The sequence below is a fragment of the Chlamydotis macqueenii genome, chromosome 1 (genome assembly GCF_036417535.1).
Source record: "Chlamydotis macqueenii isolate bChlMac1 chromosome 1, bChlMac1.mat, whole genome shotgun sequence".
NCBI lineage: Eukaryota > Metazoa > Chordata > Aves > Otidiformes > Otididae > Chlamydotis > Chlamydotis macqueenii.
This window is the reverse complement of record NC_141556.1, coordinates 178,493,734-178,516,418: the sequence shown is the minus strand read 5'-3', so window position 1 is coordinate 178,516,418 and position 22,685 is coordinate 178,493,734. Positions and strand designations below refer to the sequence as shown.

Here is a 22,685-nt window from a genome sequence, read left to right as displayed (position 1 = left end):
CATATGCTGAATTGTAGGCTTTTTGTCTCTTTAAAAGTACTTTTTTTCTTTGCCAGGTTTGAGAAAACCTGTGCAGTCTTAATTCAAACACATCTTAAAAAGTAATTTATTGAAAGTGGTTTTTTTTCTGCCATTTTTATGCCTCTGTAGTTGAAAATAATCGCATTTAAATTCTTAATTATTAATTCTCTTAAATTCCATGCAAACTGAGATGACATGAGTGTCAGCAGTGTTTGCAGAGTGACGATATATCTGCGGTGATTATAGTTACCGCTGTGAATGGTGGTCAGAAATGAAACTACTAGAAACAACTCAAATATACAATGTTATATAGCCAAGAGTAAGGTCTCTTCATTGATTTTTCTGCACAGTAACTGTACTAAAGAGGGCCCAGGCAGTCAGGCTTTTCTGCATTTATTTGTAATGTAGTACAGACTCCACTGAATAAAAAAGAAGATCGATTGGTCTGTAGTATTTCTGGCCCCTTGCTGTCCCTTATGGTCTCTAAAATCCTCAGTTTGTTTTTTTAGATATTCAGAGAGATGGCCTTTGTATTGCGGTAGCGGATTTGAATAAATGAGCACACTCCTACTGTTACACTAATCAGAATAGTTTGAGTTGAAAGGGACCTTTAAAGGTCATCTAGTCCAACCCCCCCCCCCCAAGGAGCAGGGACATCTGCATATGGTCAGGAGCATATGATTACCTGGAATGTCCATATTTATAATTATTGCAAGTATTAGGCTTCTATACACTTTAGACATATTGTAATTTCTTCTAAATGACTAAGAGTCTATGTAGAGGCAAAAACAAAAGACAGTTTTGCTGAACTGATATAAATATTTTAATAAATGTGCCATGCCACATTTTGTTAAAAATTACTTGCATGATCTGAGGAGAAGGTGTCTGAAAAGAAGAATCAAGCACACAGTAAACTTTTTCCAATTATAGAATAATATATAATAATATATATGTCTTAGTTTTTCCTCAAGGCTTTAACTGAAGTATTATAATGGCTCTACATGCTTTGGGGATAAAGCTTGCAGTCATACAGAGCCCTTGTATGTACTAAATGCTGTCTGAGGTGACTACCAATCTCAGCTCAGAAAATGTTTCTTAATTTAGAAAAAGGTCAAAGGACAGCCCTTGAGAGTAAACATTTAGATTCTAAGTCAATCCTAAAATCGTAGCAACTAGTCAAATATTAACATGCCCATTCTAGTCTTTAGCCCGTTCCTACTTTTACCGTTGGAACAACTTTCCTCTGTGCAAGTGACTTTGTTTAATGAATTTCATGTTACAAAATACTAAATAAGATTGTTTGTAATGAAATATTTTAGAATTTTATACACATCTTTCTTAATGTTGTATACAAGGCAGTAAATGTTCAGAGGTCATCAGACAGTTCAGTCATTTAATGTGTAGCTAACATTAGGAATAGACATGAGAGTTTAGGTTGGGAATCGGAAGAGTGGAAGCCCAAGAATTTTACTACCAGAGAAGAGGTATAAATTAAGAATGTAATCAAAGAGTACTGCTGACTAATTAGGAAGGTAAGCCTTTCTAGACTGTAGGAAGTCTAGAAGGTTGGTATGTATCATACAGAAATGGGAAAGTGTAATGAAGGTTCTTACAGAAAAGCTGCAGATAGAAACCGAAGAAAACCAGTATTTTCATGTTCCATTTGTAAAGGAGAGATAAGGAGGTACTTTTAAACTTGAAGGATTTCATCTAAAGAAACAAAAATTAAATGTTACAAGATTTTATAAGTCATATTTTCATTTTTAAAAAGAAAATGAATATGAAACTCTTCTTTCTGAGTAATATGTATTTACATATGCATGCATTAAAAACATTAATGGTTTCAAAGTCATAAATTTTGCAGTAAAATGTGTTTTTATCAGGTTTATGATCAGGCTAAGCCTCATGTATGATGTTATGTCACTTAAAAAAAAAACAAACACTAAGTCATTTTAGTCAAACTTTTTTGACTTCCAAAAGTTAGGGTAAATCAAGTGTATTTAAAAATAAAATTATATTCCTATTAGTGAATTTAGTCAATTAAATTGATAAAAATTCTGCAAGCTATTAATAATAGTGATGCTTGTAAGTTTTATTTAAAAAAAAAAGCACTAAAGTTTACATCTTAATTTTAAATCTTACCATCTAGCAAGTAATTACAAAAATTGATACATTTGTTGTCAGGTATCAGCATTCACGTTGTTTGTAGTGGTAACATGTAAACGGAAATTCTTAGTTTTTCCTTCCCATGGGAGTGTACTCAGTGGCAAGCAGCAGAGAGCCTCAGTGCATGGTCCCACCAGGCCCGTGCATGCACGCAGTACATACGTGGCCAACTGCCATAGATGGACACAGGCAACAGAATGACACCTTTGCAGGCACCTATGTGACACAAAATTGCTTATATAAGCATGAATCACTCTAATGGGTTTTTGCTTTCCTTTTTCAGTCAGGTTCAAAGTCTGCTAGCAGGTCTCATTCCCAGCCACCCACAATCACATACTCACATGGATCTCTCCTGGCCCATACACCCTTGACCTCTGATATCCACCTCAGACACCTCTTGTCCATCTTGCTGGCTAGTACAACCTGAAGTTTGCAGGAGAGTTTCACGAGCACACTAGATCTGTCCAGTATCTGAGCCCAGATCTGTGATCTCTCTGGCAGATGGCCTTCAGACCTGTGGGCTCTCCAGTATCAGCTGCCAGGTGTTTCTCGTCCCACTTACCAGCTTATCCTGTTTCAAGTTCACCAGCAGGTTTAAAAACATGTCCCCTCACAGACACAATAGAGAGTTTAATTGCACAACAAATTTTTAGAAACAGAATTTAATGAGGACATAAGACAGACTACAGTGATCACCTGTAGGAGTTGGCCTGGCAGATGTATTGACCAGGGGTCTGCTTACTTGCAACTGTCCTTTTAATCTCATCCCTTCTTTATTTTCGTATGCTTATTCCTCCTGTATTAATCTTGATCTTCCCCTCCTTTGACTCTTCACCTAAACATTAAAAACATGAAAAATTCTATGTTTGTCTAAAAAAAAAAAACAAACAAAAAAAGCCCCCTAATTCCATAAAAAGTTTCAGAGATCCCAACAATTCTCCTCTTCCCAGCATCCTATAGCAAGTTTGCTCTTTCTCATGGGATCCACCATAATCTTGTTTTTCTTCTCATCAGTTAAGGGTTCTGGTTGAATCTCGTGAAGGTAATGCTTGAGCAGTTCCTGTTATGGCTCATTGATCAGGGTCTCCAGAGTTCTGGACTTTATTACTATTTCCATTATCTACAGTTTGTCAGCTGTGTTCATTTTATGAGTTCCATTTCTTGCCTTTGTCTTTTATGCTGAACAGCTGTTAACAAGTTAATTTACAGAAAGTTTCAATTAAGAGTAAACGTATTACATTTTTCTTCTCATTTTTTCCTCCCTTTTTGTTTTTCGCCATGTTGGAGTTCTATTCTTCTGTCTTAAATGTCGATTTTTCAAGTGAGTTACTGATGTCCATAGGGAGAAATGAGTAACCTCCTGGAAATTTATGCCCAGCTTTTCTCATACTGGTAGGTGATTTGGTTCTAAGTACGGCCCAGAGTAGTGAATTTTTTCCAGAAACTAGGAATTACAGTTCAAATATCTCTGCTAAATGTTGTGTGTACTGTTCAATTTCTGATTCACAAAGGGAAATACTGCATACTTTTCTAAATAATACTGTTGCTTTATCAGTGTTTCTAAAATGTGTTAAATATGTTAATAATTGAAATAATTTTTTTCTTTGTAGAACCAAAATTGCAATTTCAGCCACCACATCAAGCACAGCACAAAGTTATGAATACAGAACAGAATGGCATCAAAGAGAATCATTCAAGACACATTTCTCGCAATGACATGAGACAACCAAGGAATGAGAAACCCCCTCGTTTTCAAAGAGATCTTCAAAATTCAAGGCAGGCTTTGGAAAGTGGTGGGTTACCAAGAAACAGAGGTCCTGAAAGGCACAGCTCTTTAGAACATTGGACAGATGAAAAAAATAAAAGTGACAGACATTATCCTAGAAATGATAGGCCAAAGGATTTGGGTTATCCCATAGCCACTCACCAGAGTGCTATTACTTTCAAAAAAAGGGATAACAATGCACAAAACAGAGTAGGAAAAGGAGTGTCTTTCACAGAATTCAAGGAGAACTCTGCTCAAGATGCTACAGACAACAGTAATGAGAAGCGTGGGAAAAGGGAAAACCAAATACACAATTCTGAAAATTTTTGTGATAGGAAGGCACGAACAATAAGTAGTGAAGCTTTTATGGTAAAAAGTGAGCAACATTTTGGTGTTAATAATGATTACCAGAATCCTGGTAGAACTGCTAATTTTAATGCTATACCAAATGGAGATACTGAGCATAATCAGAAAGGAAGACGAGTAGGACCTATCAAATCATCAGCACCAACTACGATCCCATCTTTTGATGATAAAATGTTGTATTACAACACTGGTCCCAAAAGGAGATCTGGGCCCATCAAACCAGAGAAAATATTAGAACCATCAATTCACATGGAGTACGGAAAAAGTTGGAGACCAGGGGATGAATGTTTTGCTCTTTATTGGGAAGACAACAAGGTATGCCTTTGCCAAATGCGAAGTAGGTCAAATTGTACCTTTTAATGTTTTCCTGCCTACGTGTGGGGAGATTTAGCATGCTAACACAGAGGCACGGGGCTTTGTTCATTGGTGTGTAGTGTGCTTCTTAGCTAGCTTCTTGTTCAGATTTTTTTTTTTTATTCATGTGTCGCTTGTATTCATTGCATGAAACTTTAAGCACTTAAATTAAGTCATCTTGGTGGTGATTGTTTATCTCATTTAGGTGGACGTTAGGATGACTAAGCTCCTAACTGAAGCATTTCACTTAAGTGCCAAAAATTTGAATGGATGTATATGGATCTAGGTGTCTGTATTCTTTTCCAAGGAACAAGAATGCTGTAGTATTTAGACTAGTCTGTAGTGGTAGATGTGTAATGCCTTTTTCTAGAATAAGTCAGCGTGCAACCTTTACTGGAGCAAGGGAAGACCAGAGTCTCCAGGAACAGGGCTGTTTAAAAAAAACTCAGTCTTTTTTTTCAGTCATCACAGAAAGGAAACAGCAAAAGGCTGATTTTTTTATTATCATTAATAGACTATTAGCTGAAGAAGTTGTGGAACAAATTAGTTATGCAGCGTGTTAGTTTTACTGATTTTTAAAGGCTTAAATACTTCCTATTCAGCTGTTTCTCCTTTTAATAAGATTTCTCTTGCAGCAAGACAGTTTCCTTTCATCTTCTCCTCCTTTGCTAAAAAAAGTTTTAGGCTATTTTCTTTGATTTATTATTATCTGTTCAGGAGTTCTCTGTCACTCTTCTTGGGTAGTTTCTTCAGTTTTTGACACTTTCTGATGTGTCAAATACTGTTTTTTCTTTGAATAGATTTTATTACCACCATTTTGTGTCTTTGTTGTTTATGTTATTTAGTTGAAGTTTTTTCCTTTCTTGTCTTTTTTACAGGAAGTAGATAGTGTTAACTCACAGCATGACTTTATTTTTCTCTCTTTTGTTTATATGAATAAAATGGATGATAAGCCAATGCAACATTTTTGGTAGTGACAACGTATAGTGAGTTAATTATCAAATGTGCATATGTAGTTTTGGTGGGTGGATTAGTGTGAAATATAATGGTATATTAGGGAATTGTTTTCTATTTTGAGAAGCATATTTATATTACTGTGAGATGAGTTTATTAAATTCTGAAAAGTATGAAACTTGCAAAATAAGTAGATAACAGGTAGTCCCAGAGTATTACCTGAAAAGTATTCATTGCGTTAGAATGGAATTTTTTTGAGTGTTATTGATTTTTTTGGTAGTTATAATAAATGCTGCTGCTTACATCTAGGACAATTTTGAAATGTGATTATAAAACACAGTACTGACCTTAACCATGTTAGGAGGCAGTGATTTCTTTGTGTTCAGTAAGATAAAATTGGTTAGATATCTTGAAGAAAGCTGATCTGCGTTTGCAGAAATGTCAAAGAAATTAAGTTTTGTGTTTGGAAAAAGAGACTTTTTGAAGGGGCAGTTATATCATATTTTAATCACATTTTAGTATATGTTAAAATAGGTATATATCAGTATGTGCAGTGTACATGACCGATAGGCACTTAGTGATACATGTATTTTAAGAAAGTCTTACAGTAACACTTTGCTATGTACAGTGGTGTTTGTTAGTGATGAATTTGTTCTGCTTTCAGACAAACTAGTCTTTTACAGGTTCTGTCTAATTTCATAAGCTGCGTATTTTCTCAGTTAATATTCTGGATGAATTCTGCTCTGTCCTTGTAGTCTACCATGTAGAAGTTTAATATACACTTATCTCGCACAAATATTATTCAAAATATAATAGTGACTAAGGGTAAATATAAACAGACAGACATAGATATTTATACATATATATTAAAAGGTAGCTGTTAAGCTGTTTGTGGTACTTTATATAGTATTTATGACCTTTGCAAATTTCTCTTTTAAGTTCTACCGGGCAGAAATTGAAGCTTTCCATTCTTCTGGGACAACTGCAGTTGTGAAATTCTGTGATTATGGAAATTATGAAGAGGTGCTTCTCAGCAACATCAGGCCTGTTCATGCAGACACGTGGGTATGTGATAACAAGTTGTATTAAAAGATATAAACTACGTAGTCTGTACAAAATATGTAACCCTTCAGAAATTAGTGCCTACTCTTGCAAAGAGTGCTAATGGCATGTGTAGAAAAACAGTTAAGTGAATATACAAACAAAATCTTAACTTTCAGTTGTCCCTATGAAACTTCTTACTGATCATAAGTGTATTATCATGTGGTATTCTTCGTGTATAATAAATTTCAACTATATTGTTTGAATAATTGACCTGTCAGCCAAACAGATTTATGCGTATTTTCTCTCAAAGTTGTACTCGCTATATTAAACAGTTATCTCTTTCATTTCATGTACGTTGAGTGTCTTTCTGTAAAGGTTAGGAAACAATCTTTTAACGTATATATTCTGAAGATTTTCACTACGTTTGTATGTATGACTAAAAACAGACATCTGTATAATTTTATTTTGTGTCATGATTTTATTCTCGTTTCAATTATTTCTTCTTTGCCAAATATTGTGGTGGAGGTGTATGCCTTGAAATGTGTTTTGCAAGGTTTAGAATGTATTAGCCTTATGGAAGTTGGAAATTTCAAAGGCTGCGTTTGTGAATGTCACGGAAACAGAGGTATGTTTTGATTTTAAAAAACAACCAACATATCAGGAGTGCACAATTCTTTGCTGTTTACTCTTACTATAAAAAGCTGCACAAAAATATTCATATTTGTAGATTGAATCCTTAATGATTAGTTGACTGTACTTATTTTCATTTCTTACCTCTGGGTCATATAGCCATATTACTACTGCTGCAGAGGCTGAACAGTCAACTACTGTTTCCTGCCAGTGGTCTTTTAACTTGTGTTTTTACCTGTAGCTCTTGGATGCCCTTATGGCCTCTGAGATGGCCTTTTTGTACTTAAAAAGATATCAGAAGCTTTTCCTAGCTGAGACATTGCTGTTTCTATTAAAATTTACTTTTTTTTCTTTTTCTTTTTTTCCTCCTTTATCCCACTAGCTGAGCTGTAAGGTGCTAGTTTCTTACTGTATGATTGTACTTAACTGAACTCTTGTTCTGAGTTAATAATCAGCCTTTTCTTCACACTTTTGATTACAGTCTTGAGGAGTGGCTTTTATTTTACTGTAACCCTCTGACAGTTAGCTCTCACAGTCTAAGAACTTGACCTGGTGTTAAGAATGAGTTGGTCTAGTAGTGAGGTGCCAACCTGAAGCAGTGGTCATTTTTCCTATTTCTTCTGCCTGGCTCTGACCACATGTTCCTCCTGTTCCTTCTTGTCCCTTGTTGGATCGTCAGTGATGTAGCCACAGGATGAGTTGAATTAGGTGGACCACTTTTCCCCGCCTAGTTTCATTTGTTTTATTTCAGAGTTAGTTAAAGCTGACACAAGATAGTGGGACAATATATGGAGAGGGGATTCTTCTGCTGAAGTAGCATAGTCATAACATCATGCTGCATCCTGATCTGGTCCTCAGTTGTTACTGGGGAGAGAAATAAGGATTTTCCAAGGCACTTTTGATCCATTCAGAAATGAAAGATACCTTTGTTAAGGTTATTTTTTCTCTTAAGGGAGCCTAGATGAATAGCATAAATTCAGATGAGTAGATTTAGACCATTGAAGTTATATAAGATAAATGCCAACCAACATCTTCACAGTAAATAATCTTTTTATGGTTTCTTTCCAAAGTTTTGCTGTTTTGCTGCTAAAAGGTCCCCGCAGCTATAGAATTTTTGCAGGAGAAAGTTTCTTAGCACCTTGTTCTTGACTTTTCTGTCTTTGAATGCTAACTCTAGTCCTCATTCTGCATTTGCAGTTCTTAATCGCCCATTGGAGTTGTGCTCTGGTATTCAGGTTTGTCTTTTAGGCTGAACACTGCTGGCCACTCTTCTTTATCTCAGTGTTCATATTCATGTATAAATCTAGATGGCACACACAAATGCAAAATTAAGTTCTCATGCTGCTTAATACTTAAGTCTTTGTCATAAGATTTAAGTAACTTTGTGATATTTCCTCTTTACGAGAGAACAAAATAGATTTTCAAGTTATTTCAATTATTACTTTTCTTTCACTGATCTATGTTATCTATGTTTTATTAGAAGTGTTATGCTGATTTTTATTTCAGTCCTTCAGGTAAATTCCAGATGGCTAAGTTGTTCTTAGCCATCTGTACTGAAGACTTGTTACTAATGTAGAAATATACTGAGTTCTAATTTCCTGATATTGACAGTTTTTCAGACTCCTTTTAGAAAGAGTTGTTGATATTAACAAAAGCTTCAATGGGTTGACTTAAAGGCATAAATTTAGTGTATATGTTAGACTAGATTATTTACTGTTTTCTCATGTGGTACTCATGTGTTGATTTTTTTATTTTATTTTTTTTTTTTTTTGGCAACATATGTACAGTGATGACAGTATACCACTGCAGGGGGGAAGAAAAGCAAAAAGTTACTCAATGAGTCATTTGAAGAAACAGCCAAAATATCACAATGACCTTATTTTGATGGCATGACGTACTGTTTAAGCACCTGAGCTTCTGGTATACTTTTGGCAGCCTTTATAATTGTCAAAATAAACATTGTAAGTTTAATAAAGTTCTTTACATTGTTAGTAGGTTTAATATAATTTAGTTTTCTCTTCACTTCTTGCTGGTCAACATTTTGCTCTATATTCCCATTGACTCTCTAATACTGAACTACACTGCGTTAGTACAAGTCTTGTTTTGGTTTTTTTGAATGTAGATCGGAACTGCCCGATATTCTTGAGATACATTGTGCTTTCCACTTTGATGGAAAAAGTGTTACTAGATGATCTCAAGACTTCTTGATAATTGATTGTATACTGTCCATCACCATTTGCCCTAAGTCCTTGTAAATTTTCAGTCCCTCTGACACCAAACATGCTGCTATTTATCTTTTTGACGGCTGGAAGTATAGAAGATAAAGCTGGTTTTACATAAGGTAAATAAAAAAGTTAGTGTGGAAATTTTTTTTCAATAAACATATACAATAGCCATATAAATATATGTAAGAACACCTAAACTGGTCTTTTTTTTTTTCTTAGTGCTTGCAAAATGTGTCTTAGGCATGCAATTCATAAGTATTTTTAATAATAAAATTACATTTGGATTCCACTGTTCTAGAGTTCTTCTAGTACCTCCTATGTAACACTACAACACTGTATCCTTCTGTTTCCCTCAATGTAGCAGGGGTCACTTCATGAAAATATTATAATCCCAATGAAAAAGCTCCTTGAAAAGCCATTGTAGAAATAAGAATTGCTTGGTTTTTTTGTTGTAAAAGATGTAAGATTATGCGAACAACTGAAAAGCGTGGAACATTAAGGGCCTTCCTGACTCACTTAGTAGTTTGTTCTGTGGAAAAAAAAATTAAATAAAGTTGAGATAATACTTTAAACTTCAAGTCTTAGCTTTATTCCCTAATTTATAGAAATTTTTCTTTAATAAATTATGAAAATGTGTAGCCTAAGTCTTATTTTGTGACTTTTTTTTTCCCAAAGCCAAGTCCTTGTCTTCTCTTTTTTGTTCTGTATTTCCTTAGTGGCGTCATAGGCTTCATTTCCTCCGTTTACACTATGATTACACTTCCCCCCCCCCCCCCCCCCCCTTTCTTTCATTGTATGAAGGAAATAACATATGTCGGTGGGAAAACTACAATCTTTATAGCCTTATTCTGATTGCTCTCAAAACAAGCTAGAGTTCATAGGAACTTTTTGCTTATAGTACTTCACTTAAAAATGCTAATTACAAAGTGAAGTCTGTAGTTTAGCTTAGTTTCCTCTTCCTGTATCTTCCACTGTGTTTCTGCTTACAGAGGAAAGAAAGCAAAAATTATTGTCAAGGCGTGTATAATCCTAATTCTATAATATTTTTTGTTCTGTGGAGACAGAAAATCCACTTTGCAGCTTCCTCAACTCATTTGTCCAGTAAGGAATAAGTTGAGGAAATACAGTAGCACAGAGTCTTGGATTACAGTTAATTCATGCTGGAAGACATTTTATTTTAAGCAGTGTTTTGTTGAAAGCTCAGATTTGTTAACGTTGCATCTTGTACCTCACCGAGCTTGAAGAGCTTCTACAGGTGTTGAATTCTCTTAAATCAGACTGATTCAGAGCTTTCTTAAACCTGTCCCCTTTTTCAGGTAAGTCAAGAAGTAAACTCCTATGAGTTTTCTGAAGGTGTTGGAACCCCTCTCTAGCAATGTAAAGAGCAACACTGAAAACACTAAGTGATGAAAGCTTACAGCTGCCTCTCTAAGTTGGAGACAACTTTTGCCTATCTGTTTTATGGAGGTTTTGAATTCATTCCAGTGTCTTGACATATGACAGGCAAATACTTGAAGGATTGGGTGCCATTTCTTTATGGCTGCTCTGAATCTTCGGCCTGGACATCCTTGGATCCCTGGACACTGTGGTCTTTTTCTTGTGTGTCAAGTAGGAAGTCTTTCTCTTTGAATAATTGAGTAGGTGCAGTACATAGATATGTCTTGGCTGGATCTCTTATCTATCTTCTGTCCTCACTGACTATACTGTAAACAAGACTGTCAAGAGAATTGTACAGGCTGCTTAACCAGTTCTAAGATTCCTGTGGAAAAGCTGTCCATGAATGGTTCCGTCAGACAACAATTCAATGTTTTCAGTTCTTCAGCTTCTGTACTGTCAGGAAAATATCTAGAATAATTTTCCAGTTCATAATTACTTATTGACTAAATGAATTAAATGAAGGGTGAGTACTTTGGGCTACTCTTCTTTCTGAATGGTAGCGCATACGTATTAATTTATTTTAATCTAAACAGTTATTAGTGTGGTTTTTGTTTCTACAGAAGACTATCTTTTTACTTTATTAAAACACTATGGATTAGGCTGATATTTTGTGGACATGTCCCTCAATTTCCATTTATATATAATATGTGGTGATTTCTGTTGGCCTTTGCCCTCTCAGGCTGCAAAATTACTTTTCACAGTCTATCCTAAACTTCTTTTTTTTTTTTTTTTTTTTTTTGTGTGTGTTTACCAGAGGCTTTTTTAACTTACTGGAAACATTGCCTTAAATTCAATTTCATCTTTTAGAGAGTGTCATCATACATGCTCTTACACAGAATTAACCTTCAAGTTCTGTCTTACCAGTTCTGTCAGGATAATTCTTTATGTAACTTATTTATTTCCTCAGACTTATTTTAAAAGGCAGTATTTAGAGATAAGTGTTGTGGAAAGCATTTATCCTGATAAATGACTAGTATTTTTCTTTAGCAACTCTGTCCTCTGAGAAACTACATAGTTTATCAGACTTTAGTTGCATGTATCCATGTTGGAATACAGAGATGATCACAACTTAACTATTCCTCTGAAAGTTGCTGGCCCTTAGCTGAAATAAAAAAACTGACACTTAAAGGTGGTTAAGGAATTACATTTTACTTTTATTAAAATAAAAGCTGGCAAATTTCTGTTGAGAGGAGGTAATTTATACTAAGTGGGTATAAAACAATGGCATTCAGTTGTCTGTCTGTATCATTGCAAAATATGCTTCAGTTTTCCGCTCAAGCATGTAATATTCATCAGACTACGAAATATCACTGCAAATTACTGCCAGCTGTACAAATCAGATTGAGGATACATTCTTCTTGGAGTTTGTAGTCATTGAAAAAGTTTTGATAGTTAAAGCAGGACACGTGGAGCATTACACTGTTCTACTCGCCCTTCTCCCTGTTATGAAATGTAATTGCATATGATGATGATTCATTATTTGGAGACTGCACTGTATGGGCTCCTTAAGCTCTTTATTTTGAGGGACTCTTCCTCTCTAAACACCTTCCCTTAAAGTGACCTGCAGGGTTGTTTTTTTTTTTTTTTTTTTTTTTTAGATAACATATCTTAACCTGTTTGTCATATGATTAAAGTTCTTCACATTCTCATTTTGAGACTCCTGAAGGATTTTATGCTTGGATTTCTCTCTGTTGCCTGTGTTGAGGTTGAACATGTTGAATATGTAAGAGAAGCTTGATGTGTGAAAGTGTCTGGACTGTTCCTGCCATCACCATTTCTCTTCTGATTTCCCCATCTCCTTCACATTTCAGTGTTCTGAGTGTAATAGATTAATTCAAAGGATTTAGATTAAAGAGGAAACTGGAAGAATTGGTGTAGTATTTCTGAGTGATTTCTTTCTAGGGAGGAGATATATGATACCCTTGGCTTCGTATTGCAGAATAGAAGCTATGACAAATGTAATTTGTAGTGGAGTATGTGGATATGATTCCAGATCTTACTCCCTCTTACTGCACACAGTGCATGTTGAATAAACACATAACTTATTGTACTGAAGTTGACTTATATAGGCATGATTAATGTCTGGAATGCTTGGGATTGTCCTACTTATTTGATGACTTGCAAGCATCATCAGTAATAATATCTGTGAACAAGAAATCTTCCATAATATAAGAACTTTAAAAAAAGAAAAAGTTGACTGTGAAGGCAATTTTTTTTGCAGAAACATTTGTTCTTTTCTTCATAAATGTTAAAAATCTTAAAGCACATTAAATTACCCCTTTTACTTACTCATCCCTTTTTTCTTTTTTCTTTTAAAAACTTTTTCAGCTCTAGCTTGCTAGTTAAGAAATGTATTTTTTTCTGCTTCTCTTGATTGATTTTCTTAGAGTAAATTCTCTAAGGTTTGTAACAATGACAAGGACTCTATTGATGTTTTACTTTCTTCCTATTAATAATATCATTTGCAAGTTTTTTTTCGTGGCCCAAGAGACATTTATAGACCACTATTTAAAATGAGTGTATATCTAAGCTAGACATAATTGTTCACATTGTCAAAGAATAGCAGCAGTTAATCAGATTTTGTCAGAGAGCTTAAACAGAAAAGGAAATGTTTTGATCTAGCATCTTTCCTACAAAATTTGCTTGCCTTCTCAGAACTTGATTGGTATATTTAGATTGTCAAGGTTTTAGAGAGGTAGGATTTGCTGCAGCATTGTGAAAAGCATGTAATACCTTTGCTAAGTTAGTCAAGATGGATCTTTTTGTAAGTGTAAAAGGGAATTAATTGTGCATATATATATATATATTTAATCCTCTTAATCTACTTACAGAAATGGTAAGTCAGGAGGTGACAGAAGTGATTTTAGTCTTAATGTTGGAGGAGTCACGTGGAACACTGAAATTCAGACCAAAGTTATTTCCTTAGAAGATAGCTTCAGCTTAACTTAAATTTTCCTTCCTTAACACGTGCAGATAAATATAACTTTATCATTTCAGTGTCTGAGGTTTGGCGCTCTGTTGCAGTAGTTTGAGCATGAAAAGGAATTTCTTTATTTTATCTTTGAACTTCTTGTGTGCTAAGTACAGAGACTTTTTGATGGAAACTCTCATAGTTAGGGGTCTTAAAAGTAACCCAGGGTTAATGATTTGTAGAAGGAAGTTTTTGTAATTAAATTACCTTTTTCAATTCAGTGCCTTTAATATCTTTCTAATATTTCCATTCTTTTAGGTTATCGTAGTTTAGCCCTGTTCAGCACTAAGCTATACTGTCTCTTACTCGCTCTGCTCACCCTCCAAGAGAATGGAGGAGAGATAATACAACAAAAAGCTCGAGGCTGGAGATAAGGACAGGGAGGAGTGATCATTCAAGTTACCGGTATGGGCAAAATAGACTTGACTTGGGGAAAACCAACTTCCCCTTACCCCTACCCTCTTCTCAGGCTTAACTTAATTTCAAATTATCTCTACCTCCTCCCCCGCCCCCGCAAGTGGCTTGGGAAGGGTGGAATAGGGAATGGGGGTTGTGGTCACTTCATTAAACATTGTTTCTGCCGCACCTTCCTCCTCTGAGGAAGAACTCCTCACATTCCTCCCCTGCTCCAGCGTGAGGCCCTTTTCCATGGGGTGCAGTCCCTCAGGAGTGGCTGCCCCAGTGCAGGCCCTCCGTGGGCCACAGCCTCCTTCAGGTATCTGCCTGCCCTGGTGTGGGGTCCTCCATGGGCTGCGGGTGGATTTCTGCCCCTCTGTTAAGCTCCATGGGCTGCAGGGGGACAGCCTGCTTCATCATCATTATCACCACAGGCTGCAGGGGAATCTCTGCCAGGAGTAACTTTACTCCTCCCTCTCGTTCTTCACTGACCTTGGCATCTGTAGCCATTCCTCTCACAATAAATTCTTCACAACTGGCTCAGGCAGATGTTTCTCAGATCCTTTTCACATCTCTTTCCACTTTTTGGCTGGGCCGGGTTGAGTCAGACCCAGATGGCTGCTCTGCAGGAGGCCAGAGGGTGAGGGCTGCAAGGTTCTCAGAACTTGCTCTTCACCTTCTCTGCCTCCACTTCTGCCTCTTCACTCCCTTTTTTTTTTTTTTAATTTTCCCCTTCTTAAATACATTATCACAGAGACATTATCATTGTTGCCAATGAGCTTGGCCCTGGCTGGTGGCAAGTCCATCCTAGACCTGGCCAGCTCCACTGGACAAAGGGGAAACTTCTGACAGCTTGTTGCAGAAGCTGTCACTGTCGCCTCCCTACTATACAAAACCAGCACATAGATCTAGGAAAGCAGACTAAACAGAAATGTTTAAAAAAAAAAAATTGCAGGAATGAAGAATTAATCACATATCTTGGTAAGTTGTTCCAATTATTAATAACCATTACTATTTCAAATTAATTCCTTGTTTCTCGTGTTTTTAGGCATTACAGTTCAACTGGTAGACTTGCATGCTTTCTGTCAAAACTTGTTCCCTAGACTGTGATCAGGACAGCCTTTAACTTTTTCAGTAAACTGAGTTGATTGAGCTTTCAGAGTCTTCTACTACAAAGCAGTTTTGACCAGTCCTTTATCTGGTTTAATAGCTCTGCTTTGAACCCTAATTTAGTAGTGTTCACTTGAATTTTATTTGACATGTAAACTAGACGTGGTAATGCAAAATTACCAGGTACAGAGCATTATCATATTTCCTAAAAGTAGTATCAGGGGAAAAAGATTGTTTTTACCCCTTTCTTCTTTTAAGCTCTCCCTGCCCACCCCCCCCCCCCCCCAACCCCGACATGCAGTAGAATAGGAAATAATCATGATAACTTTTAACATTATTAGTGTAGCAAGAGCAGTGCAATTAACAATGTGGATAATGTTTGTTTACAGTATGAAAACTTTGGGAAATCTAATGAATGGACCAAGAAGAGCCATAAATATACTTAGAAAATAGATGGTTTAGATTCAGTAGAAGTGGTATCTAGACAAATAAGTTTGCAGAAATTACTTTTGGATATGTAGCATACTCTGTATCTCCATAGCCACTAGATGTATTTAGTACTTTCTTCAGTCAGTTTATGCTGAGATTAATCTTCATAGTTTCCAGGATGTCTACATTCTGATTGTGTTATCTTCAGTCTTAATGACTGGACTTGTGCAAAAGCAGAATACCTATTTTTCTATTGAGAGCAAGAACTGTTTAACAACAAAGCAATAAATGTATGATGCTTATATAGACTTTTTTTCATGTTTTCTGCATTTAGTGTGTATGTCCTACATACTGAACATCAAATGTAGGGTTTTCTAACTTTGGACATGCTATCATGCAAAGGGATATCAAGGAATATCTTCATTATTTAGATTGTTTCAGATTCTCCTATGCTTATGAAGCACATTTATCAGTGACAGGCTGAGAGAGTTGAGGTTGTTCAGCCTGGACAAGAGGAGGCTCCAGGGAGACCTTATAGCGGCCTTCCAGTACCTAAAGGGGGCCTACAGGAAACAAGGGGAGAAGCTCTTTAGCAGGGCCTGTTGTGATAGGACGAGGGGTAATGCTTTTAAAATAGAGGGAGGTAGATTCAGACTTGATATGAGGAAAAATTTTTTTACACTGAGGGTGGTGGAACACTGGAACAGGTTGCCCAGAGTGGTGGTGGATGCCCCATCCCTGGAAACGTTCAAGGTGAGGTTGGACAGGGCTTTGAACAACCTGATCTGGTTGGAGATGTCCCTGCCCCTTGTAGGGGGATTGGACTAGATGGCCTTTAAAGGTCCCTTCCAACCCTAACGATTCTATGATTCTGTGATTCTATGATAATAATATTTCACCCATCATAATTTTTTGATCTTGTGGTGATTAATAATTAAAAAATAGATGTTATTTGGCATATTTGATTTTCAAATGTAAGCGTTCTGCATATATGTAATGTAGAGGTCCTGATTTTCAAGTTAAGATGCTCACATTTTTATGGGACTATTCTGAGTTGCTTCGTGGGCAGTTTCAGTTTTAAGACTTTAAGTTACTGTGCCCCTGCACCACCTGTAAGCAGGTTTGAGGTTTTGTTTTTTTTTTTAAACTAGGAATTAGGATATATTTGTTTGTTTTATTTTTTCTGTATGATTACTTAAATACCTTTTGTCATGTTTTACTTCCAGATTTTTTTTTTGTGTCGTTGGTCATTCACATGTGAAACACATAGATGTTTACTGCATATACACATGTGTATTTAATGTTGAGGATCTGAATACCAAATTTTGTCATGGATGAGAGTATGCAGACAGCATTCTCTTTCACTTAAAATGACACCAAAACTCACTGATCTTCTGTTTGCGTTTTGATGATGTTTTTTGTGCTCTAACAGCAATGCATTAGATAATTTCAGATAGTATCATTTAGTGTTTTCTTTCTGAATTTTTTTATTGTCAGAAATTTCTGATTACATACTAAAATAAGTCCAGTAGTACAGCAAAATACACTTCCATAGAGGGGAGAAAACTCTGGTTTTGCTTATGAGTGCACTTAGTGCAAGGAGACTGCTGAAATTCTTTCCAAGTATATGCAAGTATTATTTTTGGATACACATTTACAACTGTGTCTATATTACTAACATGAACCAGACCTTTCCAGAGGTCTTCATTCAACTTAACATTCTGAAAACCTAGATGAACCTTTTATTATTTAAAAAAAAAACACCCCAAACCCCACCAACCAAACAAACGTTGGGGAGGGGAAAGGGCTAAGAGTTGTATATGGGGGAAGGCATGGAGATGGACCCTTTAATTTGCTGCTGTTTTTGAAAAACTGGCACAATTACTCCTTAAAGTAACTTTACTCCTTATGGCACATAACTCCTTATGGTGGTTACTGTTACTGATTTCATGTTGTGAAATTTGTGTTTCATTGAAAACATTTCCATTTTGTGCTTTTCTCCTTGCTGAATTGAGAGAACTTGATGTGTCTGCTGGTTGTTTGTTATTTATATAGCAGATCTCTCTCAGTGTATCTACTTTTCTTTTTAAAATTATTGGAAATAAAGCTTTAAATACTTACGGTTTGATGTTGACACTTCTCAATGTGAAGATTATTTTACAAACGGAAGTTAGTATTTCTGGTTTGTTTTGAAGATACAGTGTGAATGGCTTACCTGTGTATTTCTAAGGAACTTTTAAACTTCATTAATTTCTTCTGTACTAAGAACATGGTGTCACCTTGCAGGAGGTTATATTTATTTCAAGCATAAACTTCACAAGAAGAGTTGCACATTTATTTTATTTTTTGCCACAAAGAATGCCTACAAGTATGAATAACCTGTTCAATACCCTTAAGGGGAACAGATAAGCTAGCAAAATGTGGGATAATCATGCCCCAGGCTTATGTTATCCTTATTTTACGGAAATGTATCTGGAATGTAGTCTATTTAGAAAATAAATGAGTGCTTTGTTTTTGGAGTTGAAGAAAAGAGATGAAGTACAGGGAAGTCTCTGATTACAGGTTAGCTGTTTTGTTGCTGTTAGTGGTCTCAGATTTAAGTATATAATTCTCTTCCTTATCTGTCCATCTATATTCCATTTCTTGATTTTTTTATTCCCCCCCCCCCCCCCCCCCCCCCCCCCGAAGAATCTACAAATTTTCTGTCACTTGGTATCTAATGTTTATTGCTTCACTCAAAACTCTGGGTGTATATTGTCATAACAGAATCATTTAAAAACTAGCTATGTTTGAAGCTTGTCTGCTTTTGTTACAGTTTGTTTTCAGCAGAGAAAAATAAGATAAATCTAAATAAAAATGCTGGTAGTGTATATCCAGGTTTTTCAGGATTACTGAATCGTTTATTATAAATTTAGTATTTTAAATTAATATGCAATATGGCTTTAGTTTATAAATTGCTGGCCCTGAAGAATGCTTTGTAGAATTTTACAACTGGCCAAGAAAATGTAAATCATTTGGCTTCTGATGTTTGGTTAGTGAAAGTCAACAGAAAAGATTTATTATTATTAATTTATTTCGATGCTAAAGAAAATACTGCTCAGGGAAGGGTCATCTTGAAATTTTCATTTGGAAGAAAAGAAAAAGCAACAGAGATTATGGTGTAGCTGCATGCCACCTAGTTTTACATACCATAGTTAGGAACATACTTGCGGCCTGTGTGTGTTCAGTGGAGACAAAGACAGACCCTCATAAGGATCAGTTCCTTTTTCTAAGTGTAAATAAGGAAAACAATATATATGTTTCAGTTGTTTTGTTGTTTGGGGTTTTTTTTTTTGCTGGGTTTTTTTTTGGTTTTTTTGTTTTTTTTTTTTTTTTTTATATGACACTGCAGCAAGTTTGTTTCACTGAATTGTCAGTAACTTTTGATTTTGACTACTCCCACATTAGGGAAACCAGTAACTGAATTTCTCTGTTGCATAAAAGGCTTTGTACAGAATTTGGAAGTAGAATGTAATGCTTTATTGGTACAGTACATCAAAATCACATACCATTTGAGAAACAGTAGAAGAGAGAAAGATGACACTAGTATAGTAGATTAAAATGTTATTTAAATGGGTAGGAATTATTCTGGCTGCATATAGAATGGCAATACACAATAATTTTGTAATTGCAGTTCACAGTATCGGGAGATTTTTCAGAAATCATACAGTACCATACAGCAAGTCATTTGTATCCCTTTAAGGCCAATTAAAATTGGGCTAAGATTTTTCCAGTAAATCTCTGTAGTTTCAATAATACATTTAACATTGCTATTCCTGTCACCACTGTCTTTTATTGTGTAGTATAATACAGAATTTTACTTTAGTGAAGCTAACTCTAGAAGCTTCAGCAAAGCTATTGATAGTTTCGATGTAAAAGTCAAATCAGAGTTACATACAGAGTACTGTACATGTAGTGTTTGCATGTTTATACACATGTATGTCATGTGTACTAATTATCTAATGCTTGTCATGTCCTGTATGTAGTTTAGATGCTTATGGGGTCATGACTTTTGGGTAGAAGAACGTCTGTACTCTGTAAGTCCTTTACATGGTGGTGTTGGGTTGACAGTTGGACTTGATGATCTTGGAGGTCTTTTCCAACCTTAAAGATTCTGTGATAACATTGGAATAACAGCAGACTAATTGAACATTCTGTAAGATTATTTTAACGGGAAAAGAATTTAGGAGTGGCTTAGGAGTATGATTTAATGGAATGAGCTGATGACCAGCTGTCAACTCTGAGAGGAGGAAACAGTTCTTCCTCGCTGATCCTAACCATCCTGCCTTTTGAACCTGCATCAGTAAAAGGTTGCAACTGTACATCGGAGCAAGAAACAGAAAGGAAAAGTGTAAAGAGTGAAGAAAAAGGTGCAGGAAAAGAGAAAGGAAAACAGTTTCAGCAGTACAATACATGATATTGGTGCAGATATCTATGGTGCTACAGCCTACCTGTCAGAATTAGGTTGTAAATTTAAGGGTGTCACAGAGTTGGTTCCTTTGTTTAGTTACAAAAGATTTAATTGTAGTGTGCGCTGATACACTTCAAAAGATCCAGGCAAGAATTCAGTAACAATAATAATTGTGTATCTTATCATTAACATTATAAACGGTGTATTAAAAGTTTAATTAAAAAAACCCAAACTTTTTTGTATGATTAGTACACTATAACATGTTTTTAAAAAACTAACATTTTTTGTATCCTTACAGTTAGTTATGTACTTTTAGTCGTCAGTGATACATTACTACATGATGTGTGTGAGCATACTAAAAGTACATTTTTCTAAAAATGCAATACTACCCTGACTCCTTTAAAGGTGCAGTAATATGGCTAAAAGTTTATATTATTTATCTGATCGCAGTGAAGGGTCAGCTGTATGCAAGTCTAGCAGTATAACCTTGAATCTCACTTATCCTTCTCACTCATAATTTAACTTAGAAATCTATATAGCCATAGGCCCAGTCTAATATATCGATGTGTTCTGTACTGTGAAAAAAAAAATTGTGAGCTTGCATGTTACTCTGTAAGAAGATTACTCTGTAACAGGAACTGATATTTTAGGTAACAAGTATAACTTGCACAGAAAATTGATCAAGAGCGAGTATGTCTTAATAGACACTTCAAAAATGCTTTTGTCACGAAGTCAGTACTTGGTTAAGATACTAGAAAAATCTACATTAGTGGCAATGTCTCTTTTACTTGTAATTTTCACACCTCATTTGATAGTAATATTTTAAATTATGCCCTAAAGCCACTCTAAGATTGTGTAACTTAAACCTTGTTCTTTTATTAAACGACAAAAATGAATTTTTTTTTTCACAAAATCCTATTTTCATTCTTAATTATTACGGAGTTCTAACAATCCATTTAAGTATTCTGATAACAGTTTAAGGGACTACTATAGACACTTTAGCCAGTGATTTTTTGCCTTACAAATACAGGATATGTAATGTATTGCAAATTAAATAGTTAATTTTAGCTTTTTCTGGGAAACTTTGGAATTTTTCCATTTGGCTATAGTCTGGTTGGATTTTCTGTTTGGTTTTTTGATACATCTGGAAAATCTTACAGTCTATTTTTGATGGATACAAGCATAAGTAAGTAAAAATCAAATATTAAAGTACTCAGAGACCAACACTAGATGACTAGGCAAAAGAAGCAAGTTTTAAAAGAGGAATTTAACCAGCAAAACAAGAGATCACTTGGTGTGTTAACAGCAGGAGACAGCTGTTACCAACATAGTGGGCAATGCAAAGAGGCATTTTATCAGGACCGGGAAATGGGAGTTGAAATGCACATGAAAGAAAAGTTGATTTTGCAGGGAAGCCAACACTCTTTCTTTCTACTGAGTCCAGCAAGTTTTCCATGCATTGAGTATGTGGGTGAAGTTGAAACTGCAGCTTAAACTGAAGCAGTGGTTTGACATTACTGAAACAGAAAATGTGTTCCATTTTCTTTGCCTTCTGTCTTTGTCCTGTGGTTCCTGGCCCCACACTATTCTTTCGTGCCTCCTTGCACAGGCTCTGGTGCTCATCCCTTAACATCCCACAGAGAGGTATAATTGAAAACCCTTGGCAGAAGAGCCAAGTGAACAGAGCAGAATTTTTTGTTCATAAGTAGGATTAGACAGAGAGGTAACTAGTTTGTAGGTGGCAAACTGTTGGAGCTGCTCAACTGTGACTTGTAATTGCATCCTAAATATCTCTGAGCAGAACATTCAGCAAAGCTTTCGTGTGATGCATAACTTCTGTCCTGCTCTTTTCTGTCATCCGCCTATTCAATGTTCTCAGAAGTTAAACAGTATGATTCACTTCAAGGCTGCATCAAGAGAAGTGTGGCCAGCAGGTTGAGGGAGGTGATTCTCCCCTTCTACTCAACTCTTGTGAGACCCCACCTGGAGCGTTGTGTCCAACTCTGGAGACCTCAGCGTAAGAAGGATGTGGACCTGTTGGAGCAAGTCCAGAGGAGGGCCACGAAGATGATCAGAGGGCACTGGAGCACTTCTCCTATGAGGACAAACTGAGAGAATTGGGGTTGTTCAGCCTGGAGAAGAGAAGGCTCTGGGGAGACCTTATAGCAGCTGCCTTCCTGTACTTAAAGGGGGCTTATAAGAAAGACAAGGAGAAACTTTAGCAGGGCTTGTTGTGACTGGATGAGGGGTAATGGTTTTAAAATAGAGGGAGGTAGATTCAGACTTGATATAAGGAAGAAATTTTTTACAATGAGGGTGGTGGAACACTGGCACAGGTTGCCCAGAGAGGTGGTAGATGCCCCATCC

The 22,685-nt window shown here is 35.9% G+C and overlaps 1 protein-coding gene across 2 annotated transcripts in view; it reads left to right on the top strand.

Annotated features, from left to right (window-relative positions):
* The window catches only part of TDRD3 (tudor domain containing 3), a 105,637-nt gene that overhangs the window by 72,667 nt on the left and 10,285 nt on the right, over window positions 1–22,685 (top strand). For both annotated transcript variants that reach the window (XM_086771791.1, XM_086771792.1), the window contains exons 11-12: window positions 3,798–4,633; window positions 6,566–6,691. In XM_086771791.1, coding sequence (XP_086627917.1) covers window positions 3,798–4,633; window positions 6,566–6,691 — 962 coding nt within the window. The remainder of the gene's footprint in view (window positions 1–3,797; window positions 4,634–6,565; window positions 6,692–22,685) is intronic.